At 40.6% G+C, this 22,034-nt stretch overlaps 2 protein-coding genes across 3 annotated transcripts in view; one reads left to right on the top strand and one right to left on the bottom strand.

Annotated features, from left to right (window-relative positions):
- LOC127581958 (CD209 antigen-like protein D) overlaps positions 1–21,642 on the bottom strand; it is a 45,733-nt gene extending 24,091 nt beyond the window's left edge. Inside the window, exons 1-6 of one of the 2 annotated variants that reach the window (XR_007958045.1) lie at positions 21,569–21,642; positions 14,176–14,450; positions 11,435–11,592; positions 7,872–7,984; positions 7,074–7,198; positions 1,762–3,855 (exon numbers count right to left, since the gene is read on the bottom strand). Coding sequence is in view for 1 of the 2 variants with exons in the window: in XM_052036753.1 (XP_051892713.1) it covers positions 7,074–7,198; positions 7,872–7,984; positions 11,435–11,592; positions 21,569–21,587 (415 nt within the window). In the remaining variant the exon portion in view is untranslated. Of the gene's footprint in view, positions 1–1,761; positions 3,856–7,073; positions 7,199–7,871; positions 7,985–11,434; positions 11,593–14,175; positions 14,451–21,568 lie in introns of those variants that run through there. The other variant, XM_052036753.1, reaches the window with a different exon arrangement.
- Positions 21,643–21,938: 296 nt separating this feature from the next.
- LOC127582304 (uncharacterized) overlaps positions 21,939–22,034 on the top strand; it is a 204,348-nt gene continuing 204,252 nt past the window's right edge. Inside the window, exon 1 of the mRNA XM_052037483.1 lies at positions 21,939–21,964. The gene's annotated coding sequence lies outside the window, so the exon portion shown is untranslated. The remainder of the gene's footprint in view (positions 21,965–22,034) is intronic.

The following is a 22,034-nucleotide window of genomic DNA, read 5'->3' as shown; positions in this document are numbered from 1 at the left end:
GCACAAGCTGGAACCGGTAGGAGGGTAGTTTGGGAGGTGTAGCCTCCATCGTTCCAACTAGGCTTCTCAATGCTCCCAAAGGCTAAGATTAAAAGCTCACACTCTCACAAAAGCAGAAGCTGAGACGGGATTCTTCTAGTCTTAAGGATTGAACAGACTTGAAGTATAGGTGCAATAAATGAGAATAGGTAACCCCTCAGGGAGCCAAGAACAGAACTGGTGAAGGCATGCTTATAGCTAATCTGTTCCTTTAGATCCTCCTCCTGCAGCACAAAATAATCTGTCCATGCACGTGCATTTGTACAGATCTTCTCTTAACAGTCCTGAGTATTACTGAGTTCACTCTCTTATTGGGCCAGAGCTTGCTGAAGCAACCATGCCCACTGCTCGGAATCACTCCCAGGTTCCTGCAGTGCCAAGGGCCCACCCCCTAAACAGTCCTGCCCAAAGCTAGGAGCAGAGCTTTGCCTTCCATCAGAATTGTCACTTATTTAATTAAATGACTCTGACAGTTAAAATTGAATTAAATGTTTAAAAAAAATTTGAAGATAGAAGAAGGTAATTAAAAACAATAAAGTAATTAATTTAGGTAAGAAAAGAAGCTACCTTCCCCTTTGCTCCTATTTCTATGCCCTACAAATCCCATTGAAATCAGTGAGGTTATCCAATCTTACACCAGGTCTGACTGATTTTGATGCTAGAATATCCCAGTAAGACTGGTTCAATCCATCAGATTCAATGGAGTTTCCAGTGGCTGAGTAAACTGATAGATCTATGGTGAATCTATGAGCAAGTGTCAGCTTCTCATTATGGAAGCTACTTGTTTTTACTTTGAATAGTTGAATGCCATGGTCACAAATAGCATGATTCTGCCTATTATTGCATACTCACAGGAGATGCCAACAATGCAGTCCCCACCAACCTGCCAGGTACTAGCTACAAGAAGAGGGATGACAAGAAAGATACACTAACATGGCAGCTGGTAATTTAAATTGTTAATTAAACTTTGTGTAATTAATAAAAAAAGTCTCAATAATTGTCACCTGGAAATTATAGGATTACTAATACATATATAGAAGTTTGGATATGTTACATATATAAAACAGCTAATTAAACTAATATCCTCAGCAAAAAACATTTGCTGACTTTATTCAGTCTGGCCTACATGAACTCCAGATGTAACAAAGTGTTTGTCTCCTAACAGCCCTCTAAAATGACCTGGCAAACCATTTAGTTATATCCAAACCTCTATGTTAAAATTCAACAGCTATAAAACAAAACAGATCACTCACGATCAACCTTTAGGCACTGGATGTGGTCACTGCCAGCTCTAGTGAACTTGGAAAATACTTCCTACAGAAATCTGGGGATTGTCCCACAGTCCAGTCAGACAATGGATTGAGACAGTTACACTCACAAAATCATAATCTGTATCATTGTCACAGACTTCTCTGTCACAGACCCTGGGCATTTAAGGAAGATTCACCAGAGATGGGAGACAGTGGCATACAGTTAGAAAGGGCAGTGGCACACAGTTATAAATAGGCTTGATGCAGGGAGGATTTTTGCCTTGGCTTGGGACTTTAAATGCAGGGGTTATCAGGAGTAAGCTGTTTAGGATTGAAATGAGGAGAAATTTCTTCACTCTGAAGGTGGTGACTCACTGGAATTCTCTACCCTGGAGGGCTATGAAGGCTCAGTCATCAAGTTCATTCAAAATAATTATCAACAGATTTCTAAAAGATTCTTTCTTTCTTTTTCAATATTTTTATTAATTTCAAATAAGGAGTACAAAGTGCATGAAACAAAGGAAAAAAAGAAAATGTTACAAAATAGATTTATTGAATCACACTAGAAATCACAACGCTTCATATTAATAAACAAAAAAAGATATCAATTGATATTGATAAGTTGGAATAATTTTATTATAAAAAAAATCTAACCCCACTACCAAAACCGAAGCTGTTTAGTAACATCCTAAAGACATAGTAGTATTGGCCAATATCTGTACATTAAGCACCAAATCAGTGGTTTTTAAAGTAGTTCAAAAAAGATCTCTATAATATTTGAAAGTTCAGAATAGATCCAGAAATAGAGCAATGGATCTTCTCTAAATTTAGATATGAGATAACATCCTGTAACCATCGAGCATGAGTGGGGGGAGTAGTTTCCTTCCACTTAAGCAATAAGAGATTCAAGGGATATGCGGATAGTTCAGGAAAATTGGTAAATCAGCTATGATTTTGATAAGTGGCAGAGTAGACTTGAAGGACAAATGACCTATTCCTGCTTCTATTTATGTAACGGTCTCTGAGCTGCTGATTCCTAAAATCATGGTAATTAACCACATCATGAATCTTGCATGTGGCCTGCACTGTGTCAAATAGGCAAGGGTGAATTATATACCATTCAATTTAATCTGTTAACTACCGATGGAATACATCATAACTAACGTAAGCTAATGCTAAAAAGATGGGTGATCTTGATTCACCTATGATCAAGTGTTTTAATCCTCTTAAGTGTTATATGTTATACTCCTGTGGACAGGTGGAGAGTATTCCATCACACTCCTGACCTGTGTCTTTTAGACGTTGGGAAGGCTAAACCTGGAGGTGAGTCACTCACCATGTAGCCATCTTTTCACCTGCCCTTGTAGCGACAGTGCTCATGTGACTGGTCTAAGTTGGTTATGGTCAATAGAAACCGCTAGGACGTTGATGGCGGGGAATTTGGAGATGCTAAGGCACTGAATTGTCAAAAATAGGTAGACTCTCTCCTGTTGGAGATGGTCATTGTCTGGCACTTCCATTGCGCATATGTTAATTGTCACATCAGCCCTTGCCTGAATGTTGCCCAGGTCTTGCTGCATTCAGGCATGGTTTGCTCAATTTGCTGAGGAGTTGTGAATAGAATTGAAAATCAGCAAACATCAGCAATTCTGATGGAAGAAGGTAATTGGTGAAGCAGCTTTAGATGGTTGGGCCTATGAGACTGCCCTGAGGAGCTTCAGCGGCTATGCCCTGGACATGGGCTGACTGATATCCAAAAAGTACAATATTTCTTGGTGCAAGATATGACTTCAACCACTGGGTCATTTTCCTCTTTACGTCCATTGACTTAGGTTTTATCAGCGTACTTTGATGCCAGACTTTAGCAATTCATCTCATCTATGCAATTTAGCTCTTTGGTCCATGTTTAGACTAAGGCTGAGATGATATACGAGTTCAGTAATTCTGGTGAAATTCTAACCTGGCAATAATAACCAGGCTAGTGGTGAATAAGTGCTGTTTGATGGCAACGATGATGATGCCTTACACCACTTTACTGATGATTGAGAATACACTGGGTTATGGCCAGAAAGTATGCTTTTATTTACTTCACGTGGGACAAAGAGCAGCAGGAGGAATCCCCCTTGTCCAACAAGAAAGTCTTAGTCTTCTCTGCTGCAGCTGTGCCCCATCTGGATTGTGGAGGGCTCCACAAGTGGCAGATAATCCCACAGACTAAGCTGGTGTTGTCAGTGACTTTATGCATTTTCTGCTATCAAAATTCACAAGTAAAACTGCCCCCAGCTTAATTTTAACGTTTAATTAGAACTTGAAGAGAACTCAGATCTAAACAGCTGATTTTTACCTGCTGGGATATAGACGCTGTAATGAGGATTGAAGACAAATATAGCTGAAGCATCAAGAATATAAAAAACTTTAGGAGTTCCAGCCTCCAGTATTCCGGTACATGCAGTTCCTTGTTGCAAGCATGCATTTTTGGCTGTGACCAGATTTGTTTTCGAAGGGTATACATATGGAGGTCTGACAGTCAGTCCTGTTTTCTCTTTTTTCTGAAACCAGTCCATATCTGAAAAGAACGCAGTTCTAAATAAATCTGAAGTGCTTACTGTAAAATGAATAATAATATTGATTTCCAGTCTTACAATTCATCGGAACATTACTTACTTTAGGAATGCTCTTCTTCATGACTTGCTTTAAATTCAATGGCCACATATAATCAGTAACTCCCTCCTTTCCACAAAAAGTCACTTAAAGTTCATAAGTCTTTTGTGGAAAGCTACGTCAACGTCATAGATTCCTTGTTCTTATGTCTATTAAAACAAAAGCCTGAAAATGCTTCTGCTGCACTATTGGGGTTGAATAGTCAATAAACTTTAACTGAGATTTCTTGCGGCTGGAGACTAGAGGGCGGGGACAGTGATGGGGTATATTGGGAAGGAGAGGAAAGAGAGAGGAAGCTTGCCTAGAGAAGAAAGACGGTGAGAGGAAGCTTGCCTAGAGAAGAAAGAGGGTGAGGTGTAACATATATATTTCCATAGAAGTTAAGATATTATCAATGAAGTCACGCTCACCAAGTGGTGTATTTGAACAGGCTATAATAACATAGCGCCTAAAATATAAAGTTCCAATGGCAAAGTTGCATACATTTCCTGCTCCATCAGCTGTGCAATGGTCATTACATGTTTACTCTAATAATTAACAAACCTGTAATGATTTAGAAAATCCATTTTTACGTGGGAAGTGGTGTGATTTTCAGACCATCATTGTCAGTGCATGAGAAAGCCATTCACACGACCTCTCGCGCATGCTGATGAAACCTGCACATTTAGGGATTGAATATTGGGACAGATTGCCAAACTGGAGTTCAGAAGGGTAGCCTCTGTTTGATGGGCACCCAAGGCTACAACTGCTATTCTAAGGTAAGAAGATGGCAAACAGAATTTAATTGCAGTGATAAAATTTTCCTTCTGTTCTATATATTCATGCCAGAACTCAATAAAAGTAGTATCTTGGCTACGTTAGCACAGATGCAGTCAGGAAGGATTGAAAAACCGTAGCCATAGCCTCTGCAATTTCTTTAATCCTTGCTTCTTTTAATAGCTTGAGGTATACTTCAACTAGTATCCACTTCCAAAGATTCTAACCACTTTAATCTTTTACCCCATTCATCCCATCCAATATTGTGCACTCAATTGCCTTCTCCCTTTCTTTGTCATTAAACACAATACTCACATCCTCTACCCACACACATAGTTTACCTCTTTTTGGTCCCTAATAGTTCCTATCCTTTCTTTAGTCAACCTCTTGCTCTTTGAAAACTTATAAAAGAGCTTCAGATTTTGTGTGCTTTTACTTGAAAGTATATTTTCATATTGTCTTTTCCTTTGCACATTGCCCTTTTAACTTCACTCCTAGACTCCCTATACTCTTCTCAATTTTCTCTGTAAGACTCTCCAGTTTCACAAAAGGCAAGCAATGTGAATTCCTGTGACCATCCCAGTTCTGTTAACTTCATTGCTAATTACCCTAATGGCACAGTTCAATGTCAGCATACTTCAAGGGAAAACAATACTGATGATTCAGTAGTAAGGGAGTAGACTGCTTTTTATGTCTGTGGAGATATTGTTATTCTGTCATCCCACCGATCCACCAGAGGGCAATATTAACAACATGATTAGAATCCTTGCAAGCTACAATCTGGCCACTAGTTTAAAGGGAGTAGCTGGACCACAGGATGCCAAAGAGGGCAGCTATTAAAGTGGATCAGACCTTCCACTGCAGCCCTTGAGTGGGGAACACCATACACCACCTATTTGCCACGTGCTAAAATTCTCCCTTTAATCTTTTCAAATAGGTTACTACTCAGAACTTAATTTACAAAAGTAATTTTGATAACCTTGATAAATATGAGGAGGAAAGGTTACTGGGGTTTGGTGGGAATGCAGAGCTGAGGTTACATTCAGATCAGTTGTGATCTTATTGAATGGCAGAACAGGCTTGAGGGGCCAAGTGGGCAAATCCTCCTAGTAATTTGTACACTCATAAAAAGTGATCATGTTGCACAAACAAAACAGCACCATTGATACCTCAACTATTCACTGCAAAAAATAAACTGCTGGAAGAACTCAGAGGGTGAAGCAGCATCTGTTGAGGCAAAGGGATGGTCAGCATTTCAGGCTGAGACGGTGTATGAAGACTAAGTGTGTGGAGGAAAGATAGCCAGTATATATAAGTGAGAGGAAGGCATGGGATAGAGGCTGGTAGGTGATAGGTGGAACTAGATGAGAGAGGAATGAAGGACAGATGGAGCCAGGTGGGGAGGTGGAGAGGGAGTGCTGAGGCAGAAGCTGGTGGGTGATAGGTGGAAACACTGATTTAGGCAGATGGAGCCAGGTGGGAGGGTGGGAGTGGGTGATGAGTCTAGGTAATATATGGGGGGGGGCGCGGGGGGAAGGTGAACAAAGGCAGAGAGACCATAAGGTGAACTGGTGGGAGTAAGAAAGGATGCCAGGAGGAGTGGGTTACCTGAAACTGGAAACTTTAATGTTCATACCATTGGACTGTAGGCTGCCCAAGCAGAATATAACATCAGGTACTAATCTAGTTTGCACTTGGCCTCACCATGGCAGTGGAGAAGGCTGAAAACAGACATATCAATCTGAGAATGGGAGGGGAGCTTAAATGACATGCAACTGGAAGCTCAAGATGGCCATTTAGGACAGAATGCAGGTGCTCTGCAAAGGGGTTGCCTAGTCTTAGCTTGATCTCATCAATGTAGAAGAGGATACATTGCGAGCACTGGATGCAATAGACCAGGTTGGAGGAGGTGTATGTGAATCTCTGCCTCACCTGGAAGGGCTGTTTAGATTCCTGAATGGTGATTCCTGGTAGGAGCTGTAGTGAGGTCTCTCTCTGTCACCTACCAGCTTCAGTCTCAGCACATCCTACTCCCCCTCCCTACTCCATGTGCCCATCATCCTCCCCTCATCTGGTCCCACCCATCACCACTAGCCTCTGTCTTACACCTCTCTCTCACTCCTAATATACTGGCTATCTTTCCTCTACATGCTCAGTCCAGATGCAGGATCTCAACCTAAAACATCACTTTGCTTTCACAGATGCTGCTTGACCCATTCAGTTCTTCCAGTAGTTTATATTTTGCTCCAGATTCCAGCATCCACAATCTCTTCTGTCTACATCTTTTTCAATATTGGCATGTTGGCGGCAAATAGGGCTCCACCCAAACTACATTACAGCAAAGTTTTTCAATTCTCCTTTACTTACCCCGCTTTGATTTACAAACAAAATTATTTTCCACTGAGCACTGAATATCTGTTAGCAGTCCAAAATTTGTATCTAACTGAACACAGTCCTTTAGATCTCCATTCCTCAAGTCATTCCTAAAATATCTTCAATACATAAAGAGAAATGTGGATAGATTAAAATAAGAACTGAAACATACTGGTAAGAGTAAATAAACATTACTTGATTACGGCTCTAAAGGTATATTATACTGCAGTATCTACCTATCAGTTGGCTTCAATACAGTTTGGGACATGTGGAGACCATGACAGGGACTGTATAAAAGAAAGCCTCTCTTTAATTTTTTAAATGACAACATTATCAGTTGAGTTGAAATAACCCTCAACTTGGGGAAAACTAGCCTCTTACAGCCCAAAAAATCGGTTGTGTGTGAACTACATTGTGCCTTATAAAAATTAAACTGTGTACTGCTGGGAATCTTTGATTGTAAACAATTTGTTTGGAATTATGCCTTGGCGTGAACTATTTATATGTACAAATTAATAGAATAATACAAATTAATACAATAATAAACCAATTACCAAAATCAGAGCAGTATCTTAGAAATTTACTGGACTGGAGTAACTTAGGGAAATAGGAGGTGGTGGTGAAGGATGGGAGGGCTAGATAACAAGAATGAGAATTTTAAAATTAAGGGTTTTCTGGATAGGAATTTTACACAATATGGTTCTCTGGTTCTGTTCTGCTCATATCTAATCATACAAACAAAAATAAATTGAAAAAGCAATTAATGGAACAAAATAACCGTGACAAACTCACGGGATCAGGGCAGCGTTCAAGGGATCATTTGTTGTCCAGTGAAAATCAGATTCAGCTGCACGATCATTGAGCCCAGTCCAATAAACTCCAGAGACTTTAGTTGCGAGCCAATCCTGTTATAAAATAATTCATTTATAAAAATTAAATTCTCTTCCTTTTAAACATGCCAAATTCTCTGCATACCAAGGGACTTAATTTAACCCTGATTAGCTTGAGGAAATAACTCCATGAGCATGTCCTTAATCTTGGTTGGGTCCTGACAGTGTTTTGATTTGCTGTACAAAAGATGGTCTTTGTGTAGCATATCAAATTTTTTGAATCCGAATCTATACAATGGGAGCATGGTATGTAATATGTTCCCAACTCCTTTCAGCAAATTACCTTGCACCTGATATTTGTGACAGACCCAGCACCAGGGTAGACCGGCTGTTGCAGTATTCACAACCAAATTTAACCAAAACTGTTGAGAGGGTGATTCATCTCAGCTTCTTCCTGACCACCACCCCCACCTCCCAATCACTGAAGCCATCCTTTAAAAAATTCATTTCGCAATTTCAAAGGAATTGTCAATGCTTCGGATCGAAACCCTGCATCAGGTTCTCCAGCAGATTGTTTGTTGCTCAACATCCTGGGTGTCATTATTGACTAGTCACATAAGTGAGATGCAGGTAATTATCATAGTACAACATCTTCAAACACAACATTGGGAAACAAGCAGTAACTTAAACATTGTAGACCAAATAACACAGTTCTAAAAGAATATTCTGGGATAGTGGATTTGGACAAATGTGAACACAAATCTTTAAAAGTGGCAGGACATGTTTAAAGAATATTTGACCCTTTATGATTCAACTGGAGTATGGCATGCAGTTCTGGTCAACACACTTTAGGAAGCATGTGAAAGTAATAAAGCTAATGCTGGTGAGATTTTCAGTTACAACATTAGACTAGAGAAGCTAGAATTGTTCTTTAGAAACAAAATTCGATTGGAGATTCGCCATCAACATGACAAGCTTAGATGGGTTAAAGAGCGATGTTTCCATTAGACGATGATTCAAGGCCCAAAGAACACAGATTCAAAGTGTTAGGCCAAAGGTACCACAGGTTAAGGGTTGTAGTATGAGGAGGAACACATTTTTTAAGCATACAGGTTATGATCTGAATTTCCTGCTTGCAAGGGCGGTGGAAATCAGACATGGCTTTCAAAGAGAATTAGATAGGCACTTTTGGGGGGTAAACAACTGATAGGTTTGGAGTGGGCAAATGGGACTGACTGGATTGTTGTACAAGGAGCTGAGGTGATGGGCCAAATGGCCTAGTTCTGTGCTTAGCAATTCAATGATTTCCACCTCTAGGACTATAACTAGTGTATTTTGATTTTTGGCTGCCTGATTAGTGCAGTCCTTTCGTCAGGTGCCCATTCAGTAGGATAGAGGCCTCTGATATTTTGAGATACAGACCATTTTCAATTTTTCAGCTATGCTTCTGGTACCAAAGAAGTGTCCCAACAAGGTTTTCTGGATGGAAATCCTTGGGCCGTGCCTTGGAGATATCAGCACAATACATTTCTGGGGAGGGTGAATATGGGGGAAGCAGAACAATTGAGGATCAGATAATTGTTGGAGGCTTCTGAGCAACATCTGATAATCCTACAGAGTCCACAAAAGTAATTCAACATTTACTTTTCAAACTGGTCACACAAGTTCCAGCCTCTTCTGACCTGAAAAGGCAGAGTCCTAAAAGTGAGAGGCAGTTATTAAATTAAATGCAGGTTACCTGAGCAACCAAAGAGTAGGGAAAGCCATGATTTTGATGCAATACTGTCTCACTAATGTCTTGTAAAGTGATTCCTGCATGCTTAAATGGTAGATAATGGTATAGCTCTGACAAATATTAGATATTCTTATGATAGCATATAGTGCTGAAAACTTTCTTGTAGAGGCACAGCATGGTTCCATTTCACATTGTTTTAATGATTATGTACTATATATGTACAACAAAGAAACCACAATACCGAGTTAATAACTTACAGTAAAAATTCAATAGCCATCTCAGTTAGAGGCACATCTCTGACCGGGGGAACTGTATTCCATTTTAACATAAACCTCATCAATATTTTGAATGGATGAAAAGCAGAAAAGCTCTGTCCAAGGTTTAGTTCATGGTATATTTGGCTAAGAAATACATGATCTGTCAAGGGAGCAAGAGTTGAAAATTGCTAAAAGTGGGAATTTGAGGGAACAAAAAATATTGCCTCTCTGGGCGCTGGGAATTTAAGTTTTTGAACATGTGAAGCGTGAAATGATATGATTTTGAAAATCAAGTTAAACACAGCTATTTACTATATGTAAGGCTTCTCGCCAACCCAGATGTTCTGTGCACTTGGCTGCAGATTTTCAGGCTCCTCTCTTTTGTATATATTTCTTGTGCATTATATCCTAATTTAGAAAGCTGTGTCTTAATTGAAAGGCACTATTTACAACATTCCCTGCACCAAAGCTCTTCTGCACACGCACTTTCACCGTGCCCCAGATGTACAACACATTCAGATGGGGGTGCAAACCAAGTTACAACAAACAATTGAAGCATAGGCCTAAATACTCTTCTGTTTTCTCGGCCTATTTAGTCATCTTAGATACTACTAATGTGAACAACATAACTGCTCTTTCAAGAACCATCTACCCATCTATCCGCCGGAGTTTAGAAAAATGAAAGGTGACGACTGAAACATTGGATTCTGGTGGGAAGGGAGAATGTCTCCTCTTGTGGTAGAATCCAGAACTTGGGCAGGGTGGGGGGGGGGGTGGTGGGCAGGGGTCACCTATTTAAGACGAAAATGAGGCAAAAAATCTTCTATCAGAGGGTTGTGGGTCTTTGGAGCCCACTTCCTCCAAGGGCAGTGAAAGTAGTCTTTGGTTACTTTGAAGGCAGAGGTAGAAGGATTCTTGATAAGCAAGGAGATGAAATATTACCACAGATAAGCAGAAATGCAGAATTGTGTTACACTCAGACCAGTTAAGCTCAAGGGGCCAAGTGATCTATGTTTGCTTCTGTTAGGTATGCTTGTATATATATTAAGGTTTATGCTATGTATATATTATGTCAGCGGATTGGCAAAGTTGAAAGATGTGCAGAATGTTCAATACATTTGCTACCTAAAATATTTCTTGCAGTGTCCTCAATAGAAGCATGGATTAGGTTTCCAAAATGTCTTTGTAACATCAGTTTAAAAGGCAAAGTGACACTTAGGATTTCAGCAAGGACCAAATAGATGAGGCTATGTTAAGTGTAGCTTTCTTTTGTGACAGCGATACTTTCTCACTACTTTTCTGGCCAATCTACAGGTCTACCTTCCAGCTAAGGAATGGCCTAGAATATCTCCACAATAGTTAAGTATTCATGTCTGGCTCTTGTCAACAAATCCACCTTAGAAGAAGTGGCTAAGACAAAAACACTTTTGCATGATAAGATTTTACTGTATCTCATTAAGAAATTGTTAAAATCATTATAATGCTAACCATTACAAGCTATCCAGACATTTTACTGCTGATCTTTATAGTTACCTTTTCATCTATGGTGTCCAGGTAAAGCAATTCAGTGCCTCTATAAGCCCTACAGAAACTTAGTGCTTTTTCCCAAGTAGCACTTAAAGTAGGACTCCAAAGGTAACAGTGACGTTTAAAAATGTGCCAGTCAGGATCCCCAGGGCAATTAATACCATCTGCACAGAGAAACACACATGTAAATAGTGTATTTTTTTCATTCATGAAGATACTTGGAGTAGACTGTACTTTAAACTATTTAAGGTATTTTATTCACAGAAAGAACTTGCATTATGTAAAGCAGCATTTAGTGGCCTTCTCTACAAAGACAAACTTTTTGACAAGTTCTCCACTAAAATAATATATCTATGTACAGGGGTCATGTTATATTTCTTATGATAGCAAAATTACATGTTACATCCTTCCTCTAATAAAGAAAAAACAAAAAGAAATAATCTATCCAAGTTACCATGCAGTTTCTATGTGCTTTACTTTAGCACAACATTTTCCAAATACTTGGATTGACAGATTGTTCTTCCAAATCTGGTTCTGGCTGCAATTCTCTAGGGGTCTGTTGTCAAGCTGTGGTGTTCTGACTCTGCAGATTTAGTGGTACATCTGTGTTTCCGTCAAGCAAACTTCTATGATAGTCTTTCTGAGATGGTGCTTTTTCCTTCAATCTGGGATGCCTGCTTCTGTGTATTGAGTCAACACTGCCTTAAGCCAAATCTGGGGTTGATATAATGTGGGTCTCATCCTCATTGCATCTCCACCTCTGAGCTGTGGCAAACCTTTGGCATCTCCACTGTCACCTTGCACCTGTTTTCTTTTGGCCACCTCCAGTTGTCTTCCTACACTCTTTTGTATTCATGGTTCAAGCAGCCTCCCTGCAGTGGGGAGCAGATTTCATTTGTTCATACTCCATTACTTGACATCTCTTGGATTGGGGTATTGCAAAAGCTAGTTTGCTCAAATAGGAGAAAGATTATAATGAGTTAGCCTTCTTGGCCACATTCACAGCATTCCTGCCTTTCCATCACTCAAAGGAAAGTGAGACATTGCTGCCCATGGTCAAACTGCTAGTCCTTTGAGAACCTACAAAGTTGTTTGTTGTTAACTGTGACTCATTATATGTGACTGGTGCATTAGGAATGCCGTATCTTTGAGCTTGTGAATGAATATCGACGAATGGGTGTTCATTATGTCCACCTCCCAATGTGTGAAAACAATCAAGGAGAGAAATGAATCGAGCAATTGCAGTTTAAATTCAGTGCTTTGGCAAATTATTGGAATCCATTCATAGGATTGTTATAAACCTCCATTTAGAAAGGTAGATATTAATTAGGGACCATAAACACAGATATATAAAAAGAATGTTGTATCTGGCTAACGTGAATACATTTTAAGGAGACAACAAGGAGGCCTGATCAGGACAAGGTATTTAATATTTGTCCCAATGGATTAGAGCAAGGTAGGTCAACAAAGGAAAAGTCTATGGGATCCAAGGGAGAGTGACAGATTGGATACCAAACTGGCTCAGTTGCATGAAACAAAGGACTGCAGATGCTAGAATCTAGATGAAAACACTATGATGCTGGAGGAACTCAGCAGGCCAGGCAGCATCCTTGGGCTTCCCTGTTTCCTATCTTCAGTCCTGAAGAAGGGTCCTGATCTGAAATGTTGACTGCCTGCTTTCTCCATGGATGCTGCCTGGTCTGCTGAGTTTCTCCAGCATCACAGTAATGGCTGATGTCTGTTGTGACAAGAAGGCTGTTACAAGTCAAATTCCACAGGGTTCTATACTCTCCCTTGCTTTCTGTAAGATATATTAAAGATTTAGACTTAGAGGGGGGTACAATAAACAAGTTTGCAAATGATGCAAATATAGTTTGTGTTGACTATGAGATGGAAAGCCTTAGACAATGGGAAGGCAAAGATAGTCTGGTCAATTGGATTGAAATAATCTGAAGTAATATGCATAATGCATTTGGGGAGGTGGAACAAGGCAAGGGATTAAAATAAACAGTGAGAATATTGAGTGTTGTGTGGTCCCAACTATTCACAATTTTTATCAACGATTTGGATGAGTGGATTAAGTGTAATATATTCACATTTGCTGATGATACAATAGATAGCAGCATGGGCTTCGAGGAAGATACAGAAAGCCTTCAGAGAGGATCTGGACAGGTTAAGTTAATGGGCAAGAAATGGCAGATGGAATATATTGTGGAAAAATATGGGGTCATCCACTTTGGTTAAAAAAAAGGAAGGCAAAGGTTTTGTTCTTAAAACTATGAGAGATTGAAAGGCGCTGGTGTTCAGAAAGATGAGTGTCCGTGTACACAAATCACTGAAAGTTAACATGTGGATATAGCAAGCAATTAGCAAGGTAACTGGTATGTTGGCCTTTATTACAAGAGGATTTGGGTACAAAAGAGGGATTTTGCTACAATTATATAGGGCTTTTGTGAGATTGCATCTGCAATACTGAGAAAACCTTTTTAAAGTGTAGATGCTGGAAACCTGAAATAACAGAAAATACTGAAATACTCTGGCAACATCTGTGCAAAGGGAAACACTTAACCTTTCAGGTTGCAGATGTTTCAAGTCCATTCCAGGACATGCCTTTAACATTAAAAAAATTCTCATCTCCCTCACTAATTTTGTCGCGTACCTTCAAATCTATATCCTCTGATTACCAAATATGCCGCCAATAGAATTTTCCAAGTCCTTCATTCTTTTGAACACTTCTTTAAAATCACCTCTTAATCTCTTGTATTGAAGGAACAATTCCAGTTTCTCTGGCCTCTCTACATAACTTATCCCAGGCATCATGAAATGATGGTGGTTGTTAGTTAATTACAAACAGCACTGAGTGTGGTGCCTGCTATAGATAGTCCAGATCTCAGAAGCATGTTGGAAAGAAGGAATCACTGCTGCATGAGTCTTGTGCGCAGTCCGTAGTCTTGATCTTCAAATATCTTCTTCCTCAATTAGATACCTGAGCTATGAGAAGTAATCCCCATTTTCCAGGGTCCTGTTATGGGTGCAGTGGGGGGTGGGGAGGAGAGAGTTTGATACAGGATATCAGTCAAATAGATGTTGAGTGTAAAGCCCATCCTTTTGTTTACATGGTCAGCCTCTAAGCATTTGCAAACACAAGCATTTACTGCACTGAACAGTCCCCTAGTACGATAAGATGGACTCTTGACCTCATAATCTACCTAGTTATGGCCTTGCACCTTATTGACTACCTGCACTGCACTTTCTCTGTAACTGTAACACTTCATTCTGCATTCCGTTATTGCTTTTCCCTTGTACTACCTCAATGCACTGTTGTGATGAAATGATCTGTGTGGATAGCATGCATAACAAAATGTTTCACTGTACCTTGATAAATCAATTTACCAATTTACTGCAGCATGTCCACTGATGTTCAGGTGACCCTGGTTCTGGAATGTAGTCATCGTAGGTTGAACAGGTTCCTGTTACTTCTGATTATTAGTTCCAAGCCAACAAGAAGATCATTGAAGGTGATATGCAACATTGTGCTGAGAAAGATTGAGGGCAGCACAGTTAGTAGGCTGGGATTCAATCCTGACCTCTGATGCTAGGTTGAATTTGGACATTCGGCCTGTGACCACATTGGATTCCTCCAGGTGCTCTAGCTTCCTCCCATATCCCAAAGATATGCTGGTTAGTTGGTTAATTGGCCATTGTAAACTGCCCTAGTGGGTGAGTGGTAGAATCTGGGAGGAGTTGATGGAAATGCGGGGAGAATAAAATGGGATTAATATAAATGGTGCTTGAAAGTCAGTGCAGATGGTGAAACAAAGGCCCTGTTTCTCTGCTGGATGATACTATAAAATGTGTCAGGCAATGACACTGTTTGAGACTGGTTTTCACAGAGATTGGTTCTGTTGTAGACTTATTGGTTCATATCATATCATCCATGTAATTGTGAAGCAAACATAATATGGAGATGAATTTCTGTGGGCAGCTGAATTTGAGGAGAGTGTTCCACAGTTCTTCCTGATTGATGGAGTCAAAGACTTTAAAGCCAACAGCAGGCATTTCAAGGCAATGGAAAAATACCAAGTGCTGTCCTCCAAATTCACTGGAAGAATAAGCAAACCAATGCCTGTGTCCTCTCCCAGACCAATATCCTCAGCATTGAGCTCAAATTTTTGTCAAATGGTTATATTGGGCTGGCCACGTCCTTTGCAGGCCCAATACTGGATTCCTGAAACAGATGCTCTATTCTAAACTCAGAAATGGTGGGCTAATCAATTAGCATATTCATAGACCCACCATAATGCAGCATTAGATGCCCCAAGTCTTTACTCCATTGTTGAATGGTAAGCCACCCAATGTTTTGTGTTTGGAGCGGAATGTGAGACTTCTGCCATTCAAGCCTCAGTGTTTCAAAGGGTAGGCAAATTTCACAGCATTCCAGTAAAATGTTCTTCAACTGATTTCAAGGAATGTTGATGAACTGCAGAGCTTGAATCTTAATTCCTTTATGGATAATAGCATTCATGATGAAAGTACTGCCTTCCTGCTAGCGCCTTTGTTGTTGCCTGCCAATCAGCCAGCCCAGACTATTGCTAGTCATGCAGACAGGTGTAGTTTAAAGAATTGGTTCTTGGCCCAGAGCTACTAAAGGGCATCATCCAAAACCATTTGCAGTCTCACCCACTGGAAGAGAGTAGTCTTCAATAATAACAACAGAAAATGTTTGAAAAACTCAGCAGGTTGGTCAGCATCTGTGAAAAGAGAAACAGTTTGCATTTTAGGTTGAAGACCTTTTATCAGAACTGGGAAAGTGAGAAGTTAGTTTTAAGCTACAGAGAAGGCAGAGGAGGAACGACTGGACAAAGGAAAATAAGGTGAGGCCATGGGGCTAAACTGCATGGGTCTGCTGGTTGATGGGGGCAATGAGAGAGTGAAGATACAAACAAAAGTGCAAAAAGTTTGAAATGTAAGGCTGCACAACATGCTAATGGAAAAAAGTAAAGTTGAGCCAATATTACAGATGAGTTGCTTGCAATAGAAATGACCAGTTCTGATACAGACAGAGAAAGCAAGTTACCTGAAGTTCTAGAATCAATATTGAGTCCAGAAGGCTGCTACATGCCCATTGATGAGGTGCTGTACCTAAAGTTTATGTTCAGCTTCTTCATAACAGTGCAGAAGGCCAAGACAAGTAGGTAAGAGTGAGATGAAGAACTAAAGTAACGAGCAACAGGAAGCTCAGAGTTGCTGCGCGGACCGAATGCAGATGCTTTGCAAAGTGCTTACCCAAAATGCATTTGGCTTTCTTAATTGAAGATGCTACATTACCAACACTGAATACAGTGCATTAGTTTGGAAGAAGTGCAAGTGAATTGCTGCTTCACCTGGAATGATTGATAAGTTTGCAGATGACACTAAAATTGGTGGCATAGTGGACAGCGAAAATGGTTGTTTAAGGTTACAACAGGATATTGATCAACTAGGAAAGTGGGAAAAGGAAGGTCACATGGAATTGAACTCGGACAAGTGCAATGCACAAGTTAAACCAGGCAAGGACATACACAGTGAATGTCAGGACCCTGGGAAGTGTCGTTGAACAGAGACACCTTGGAGTACACATACATGGTTCCCTGAAAGTGACAACATGGATAGACAGTGTGGAATCTTGGAGCTGGCAGAAATTGCAAAGGATGATCCATGTGAAGGATGGTGGGGTGGAAGGGGAGGAGCAGGTAAACTCTATCAATGTTCTGACTAGGAGGATAGTGGGCGAGAGCAGAGATACAGAAAATAAATGAATTATGGTAAAGGGCTCTGTCAACTAAGGAAAAGGGAAAGCCCTGGATTGAAGGAGACTGAGGAGTGACCTTAGACGTTTATAAAATCACGATAGACACATATAAAATGGATAGTCACAGAAATTTTCCCAGGGTAGGGGAGATTAAGACTAGTGGGCAGAGGTTCAAGGTGAGAGGGGAAAGATTGAAAAGGGACCCAAGGGGCAAATTTTTCACACAGAGGATAGTGGGTATATGGAACGAGCTGCCAGAGGAGGTGGTAGAGGCAGACACAATTGCAATGTTTCAAAAACATTTGAACAAGTACATAGGTAGGAAAGTTTTGTGGGATATGGCCAAATACAGGCAAATGGAATTATCTTGTATAGGATCTTGGTCAGTGAGGATGAGTTGGGCCAAAGGGCCTGATTTTGTGCTTTATTACTCTATGAAGGGCTGTTTGGGTCACTGGATGGTCAGAAGGGAAGAGATGAAAGGACAAGTGTTGCATCTCCTGCAGCTACATAGGAGAAATGTTGTAAGAAGGATTGCAGTCTATGGGAACAGTGCAGACCAGAAAATTGCAAAGGAAACAGTCCCTTTGAAATTCTGAAATGGAAGGGAAGGGAAACTGTCCAGTGTGGAATCTTGGAGCTGGCAGAAATTGCAAAGGATGATCCATTAATGTGAAGGATGGTGGAAGGGAAGAAGCAGTTAAACTCTATCAATGTTCTGACCAGGAGGATAGTAGGTGAGAGCAGAGGTACAGAAAAATAAATGGAAAGTAAAGCGAAAAATAAATTGAAAGTAAAGGGCTCTGTCAACTAAGAGGCAAAGCCATGGATCAGGAACTAAGCATTTCAGAGGCCCCAAAAGCCAAGGAAGGAGGCCAGACTAAGGCTGATAGAAAGACTGTTCTACATATCCCAAAGCTTGGGTCCATGCAAGTTCCTACTGAAGGACAATTATATAGTTTGGTGAATTGAATTGTGGTTTATCTGGAGTTACTAATATTATTGCAAGACAAATCAACCAGAAAGGGGTGGTCTCATTTGCTTCATTCCCTTCTTATCATCCTCCTTTATCTTCTGCTAGCTTCCATGAAACTGATGCCCAGGGCTGGGCTTTATGATGGCATAGTCATGCAATAAAAAAACACTCCATCATCAATTTTGAAAGCTTGGTTGAGTGTTGCAGAACTTCTCACGATAAGTTCCGTCAGCAGATGCATTGATTCAGCATTCCAAAAAAAGCAAACTGCTGCACTTGTGGTGGTAGGGTAGTCAAATAGAAAAGACAAAGGGAACAAAAGAATGCTAGAAGTAGTCAGTGGGTCAGGCTTGAGGAGAAACAAATTAATTTAACACTTCAGATTGATGCCATTTCATCAGAACTCTTTATAAAAAAGATAGAAATAAATGCCTAGAAATTGCTTTTCTACTTTAAGCATGTTAAATCTGGATAGTTGATCTCATAGATTAACTATAGTAATCTCATAGACTAGTTCACAACAATTGGAGCTGACACTCATTTAATTGGGCCAATTCCCTCAGACATGCCCAAATAGCATTGGGGATGAACTCTTTCCTGCTGGTGAGCACAAGTTCAACTGAGGGATTGTAAGTTTTTTCAGATATTGAAATCCAATTTTATTGTGTTGGCATCAACTCTGCATTATGATTGATTGATTGATGTCATGATCTAACCAATTTGCATACTTTCAGTGAGTGGCATCCTGCATGGCATGCTGGACACAGTGTCTTGACCAGGCAATTCTTAAAGTGAGGCTCCCTCATGCAAGAGTCAGCATTCCGCATGCACTAACCAATTGTTTCAATATTGTGTGGTTGGCGACACCTAGCCATACAGCTGTGGCCTTGGGATCCACCCATAAAAGGGCCTCGTACAATAGATGCAGAACGTTTGCAACTGAGGGAATGCTACTTCATGAACAATGGCTGATGCAATAATTAGAACAGTAGGAAACATCCTGCCAGTTCTCAAAAGAGAGCCTTTGACAGGTCAGAAGAGCACATTACCCAGAGGATGCTTGTTCTCTGTGAGTCAAGAGCTATAGTTGGGCTCTCGTCAGGTGTCTGCAAAGGAGATCTTCTGAAACAAGTATCACTCCTATACAGCAACCGAACACCAAAATAAAATGCAAAAAGCAAAAAATTTCCACGTGCTGTTAATCTGAAATGGAAAAAAGCCAAAATACTGATAATATTCAGCAGGCCAGGAAGTATCTGTGGAGAGAGAAACAGAGCTGGAAGCTCAGAATTATGACCACATCTCATCTACTTTACACACCAATACTCTCATCCCTTCTCCTCCTGGGCAGAGCAAAAACAGAGTTCCCCTGGTCTTTACCTCCTATTCCAGCAGCCTCCACATTCAGCAAATCATCCTTCATAATTTTAGCCAACCCCAACTATGTACTACCAGCAAACACCCCTCACCTTCCCTTTCAGCATTTCAAATAGATCATTCCCTTCACAACTCCTTGGTCTGCTTTTCATTCGCTGATTATCAATTGGCAATATATGGTACTTTCCCATACCTTCCCACCATCCAGGGGGACAATCGGTCTTTCCAGATATTACATTAACTGTTTCTCTTTCCACGGATGGTGCCTGATCGGCTGAGTTTTTCCACCATCTTGTTTTTATTTAATGACCAATTCATCTGTCCCCAAACATACATGCTAAGAGATGGGCATGTGCGAGGACATACACGCACAAGCTTTAATTTACATGGAGCAGAATGGATGTAAAGGAATCACTCTATCGGGTCCATGCTGGCATTAAATCAGCATCAGCAAAGATTACCCCCTTAGATCACATGATGAATAAGTCATTGAAGTCTTTTACTCTCAAAAGCATATATTATCTATTATTTTAAAATCTACTTTCCACTTCACCCACATCTGCTGGCATACCTTTGTAATTGCCTTTATTTAAGACACTTAAGTTCTAGATCCAGGCTTCTCACTCTCAATGTGAAATTCTATGTTATGATTACTTTTCCCCACAGACCAATTACTACAAGATTATCCATCCTTCAATATGAAGTTTGGTAGCTGCAATGACACGGCTGCCAGGGAAGAAAAAAGGATGTTGCAATAGAGGGACGTGGGATCCCAGTTACAACAGGTAGAGTTTGAATGTGTGTGGCTAAATGTACCCATTGTCCAGGTCTAGCAAAAATGTTGTCATCTTCCATCCAGTCCAGCAAGAAGAATAGAAGGCAATAGACGTTCTATTATGTAAATTGGGTTATTATCGTCACATCTACCAAGGTAAAGTGAAAAACTTTGTTTTGCATACAATTTATAAAGATCATTTCATCACATCAGTACATTGAGGTAGTACAAGGGAAAGGCAATAACAGAATGCAGAATATGGTGTTACAGTTACAGCAAAAGTGCAGTGCAGGCAAACAATAAGGTGCAAGGCCATGACATGATAGATTGTGAAGTCAAGAGTCCACCTTAACATACAAGAGGTCTGTTCAATAGTGTTGTAATAGCAGGACAGAAGCTGTCCTTGAATCTGGTTGTACACGTTTTCAGGCTTTTGTATCTGCGGCCCAATGACAGAGGTGAGAAGAGAGGTCTTTGGTCATGACGGCTGTTACACCGAGGCAGTGAGAAGTGTCGCATCCATGAAGGGGAGACTGGTTTTTGTGACGTGCAATGCTTGTACACCAGAACAAGCAGAGGACAGCGAGGGAGATCTGGATTGAAATGAAGGAGACCGCAACACGTCCTAGAAAGAAGTCCCAAACTTCAAAATCAAATCAAAATATGTACTCCACTGCCTAAGACTATAATTGTCAGTTCTGCGTCCACTTCAAATCTTCCAATTTTTCTGTTCCCTCACTGCTTGCGATTGACAGCTGAACATTTGACCTCACAGATGAGGCATGTTAATAATGTACTTGGAACTGGCACCCATTTAACGGGCTGAGTCCCACAGGCCTGCCCAAATAGTTTCTTCCTAATGATGAACACGAGTTAAACTTAACCATGTTAAGATAGGGCGTTAATTAGTAATGTTGAGGTCCTGTTTTATTGTGTTGGTGTTAAATAGGCATTGTGCTGGTTAAATGTCATGATCTACCCAAGTTTGCACACTTCCAGAAGGTGTTTCCAGGCAACGACCTCGCCCAGAGCTACACCACAGGAACCACCAATGACAATCATATCCTCAAAAACAATGGAGCTGTGAAGACATTTTCCTGCTTTGATATTGCATATAAGGGACAAATAAGTCACTATCATCCATTATACACGTTCCCCGAGACTAAAACTACTGCCACTGATATTGCACGCTTCTACAACAACCCACTGCGATGCCCATACCTGTGAAGGAAAACAACATCGCCAGCAGAGCCACGACTAAAGCCCCGGGAAAACACGCCATTCCCAACCGTCCGTGTCACGTGACTCTCCGCCCCCGCACTCTGATTGGCCCCGCCAGCTCAGCACCTTCTGTGTGACGCGCGGAGCTGGTGCCGCCGCCGCCATTTTACTGCTGTGAATTGGCGCTTGTTGGCGGGAATTTTTGCTGCCGACTGGCGAGAGAAGGAGCTTCAAGTGCCCGTTCAGTTTGGAGACCAAAATATGAAGCGTATATACAGGCACGTGAACAACCAGCGAAAGCATTTGCTTTACATGCAAGAAGTAATTTAAGTTACTAATCTCACAGGTATATTTTGTCTCGTAGGTTACCTTGATTATTCGAATCATAGTAAACAGGTCAGTTACTTCCTTACTTATCCACAGCTGTAAATATTTTCCCGTTATGTTTATTAGAATTTAACATTCC

The sequence above is a fragment of the Pristis pectinata genome, chromosome 23 (assembly GCF_009764475.1).
Source record: "Pristis pectinata isolate sPriPec2 chromosome 23, sPriPec2.1.pri, whole genome shotgun sequence".
In the NCBI taxonomy this organism is placed as follows: Eukaryota; Metazoa; Chordata; class Chondrichthyes; order Rhinopristiformes; family Pristidae; genus Pristis; species Pristis pectinata.
This window is presented reverse-complemented; position numbering and strand designations above follow the sequence as displayed.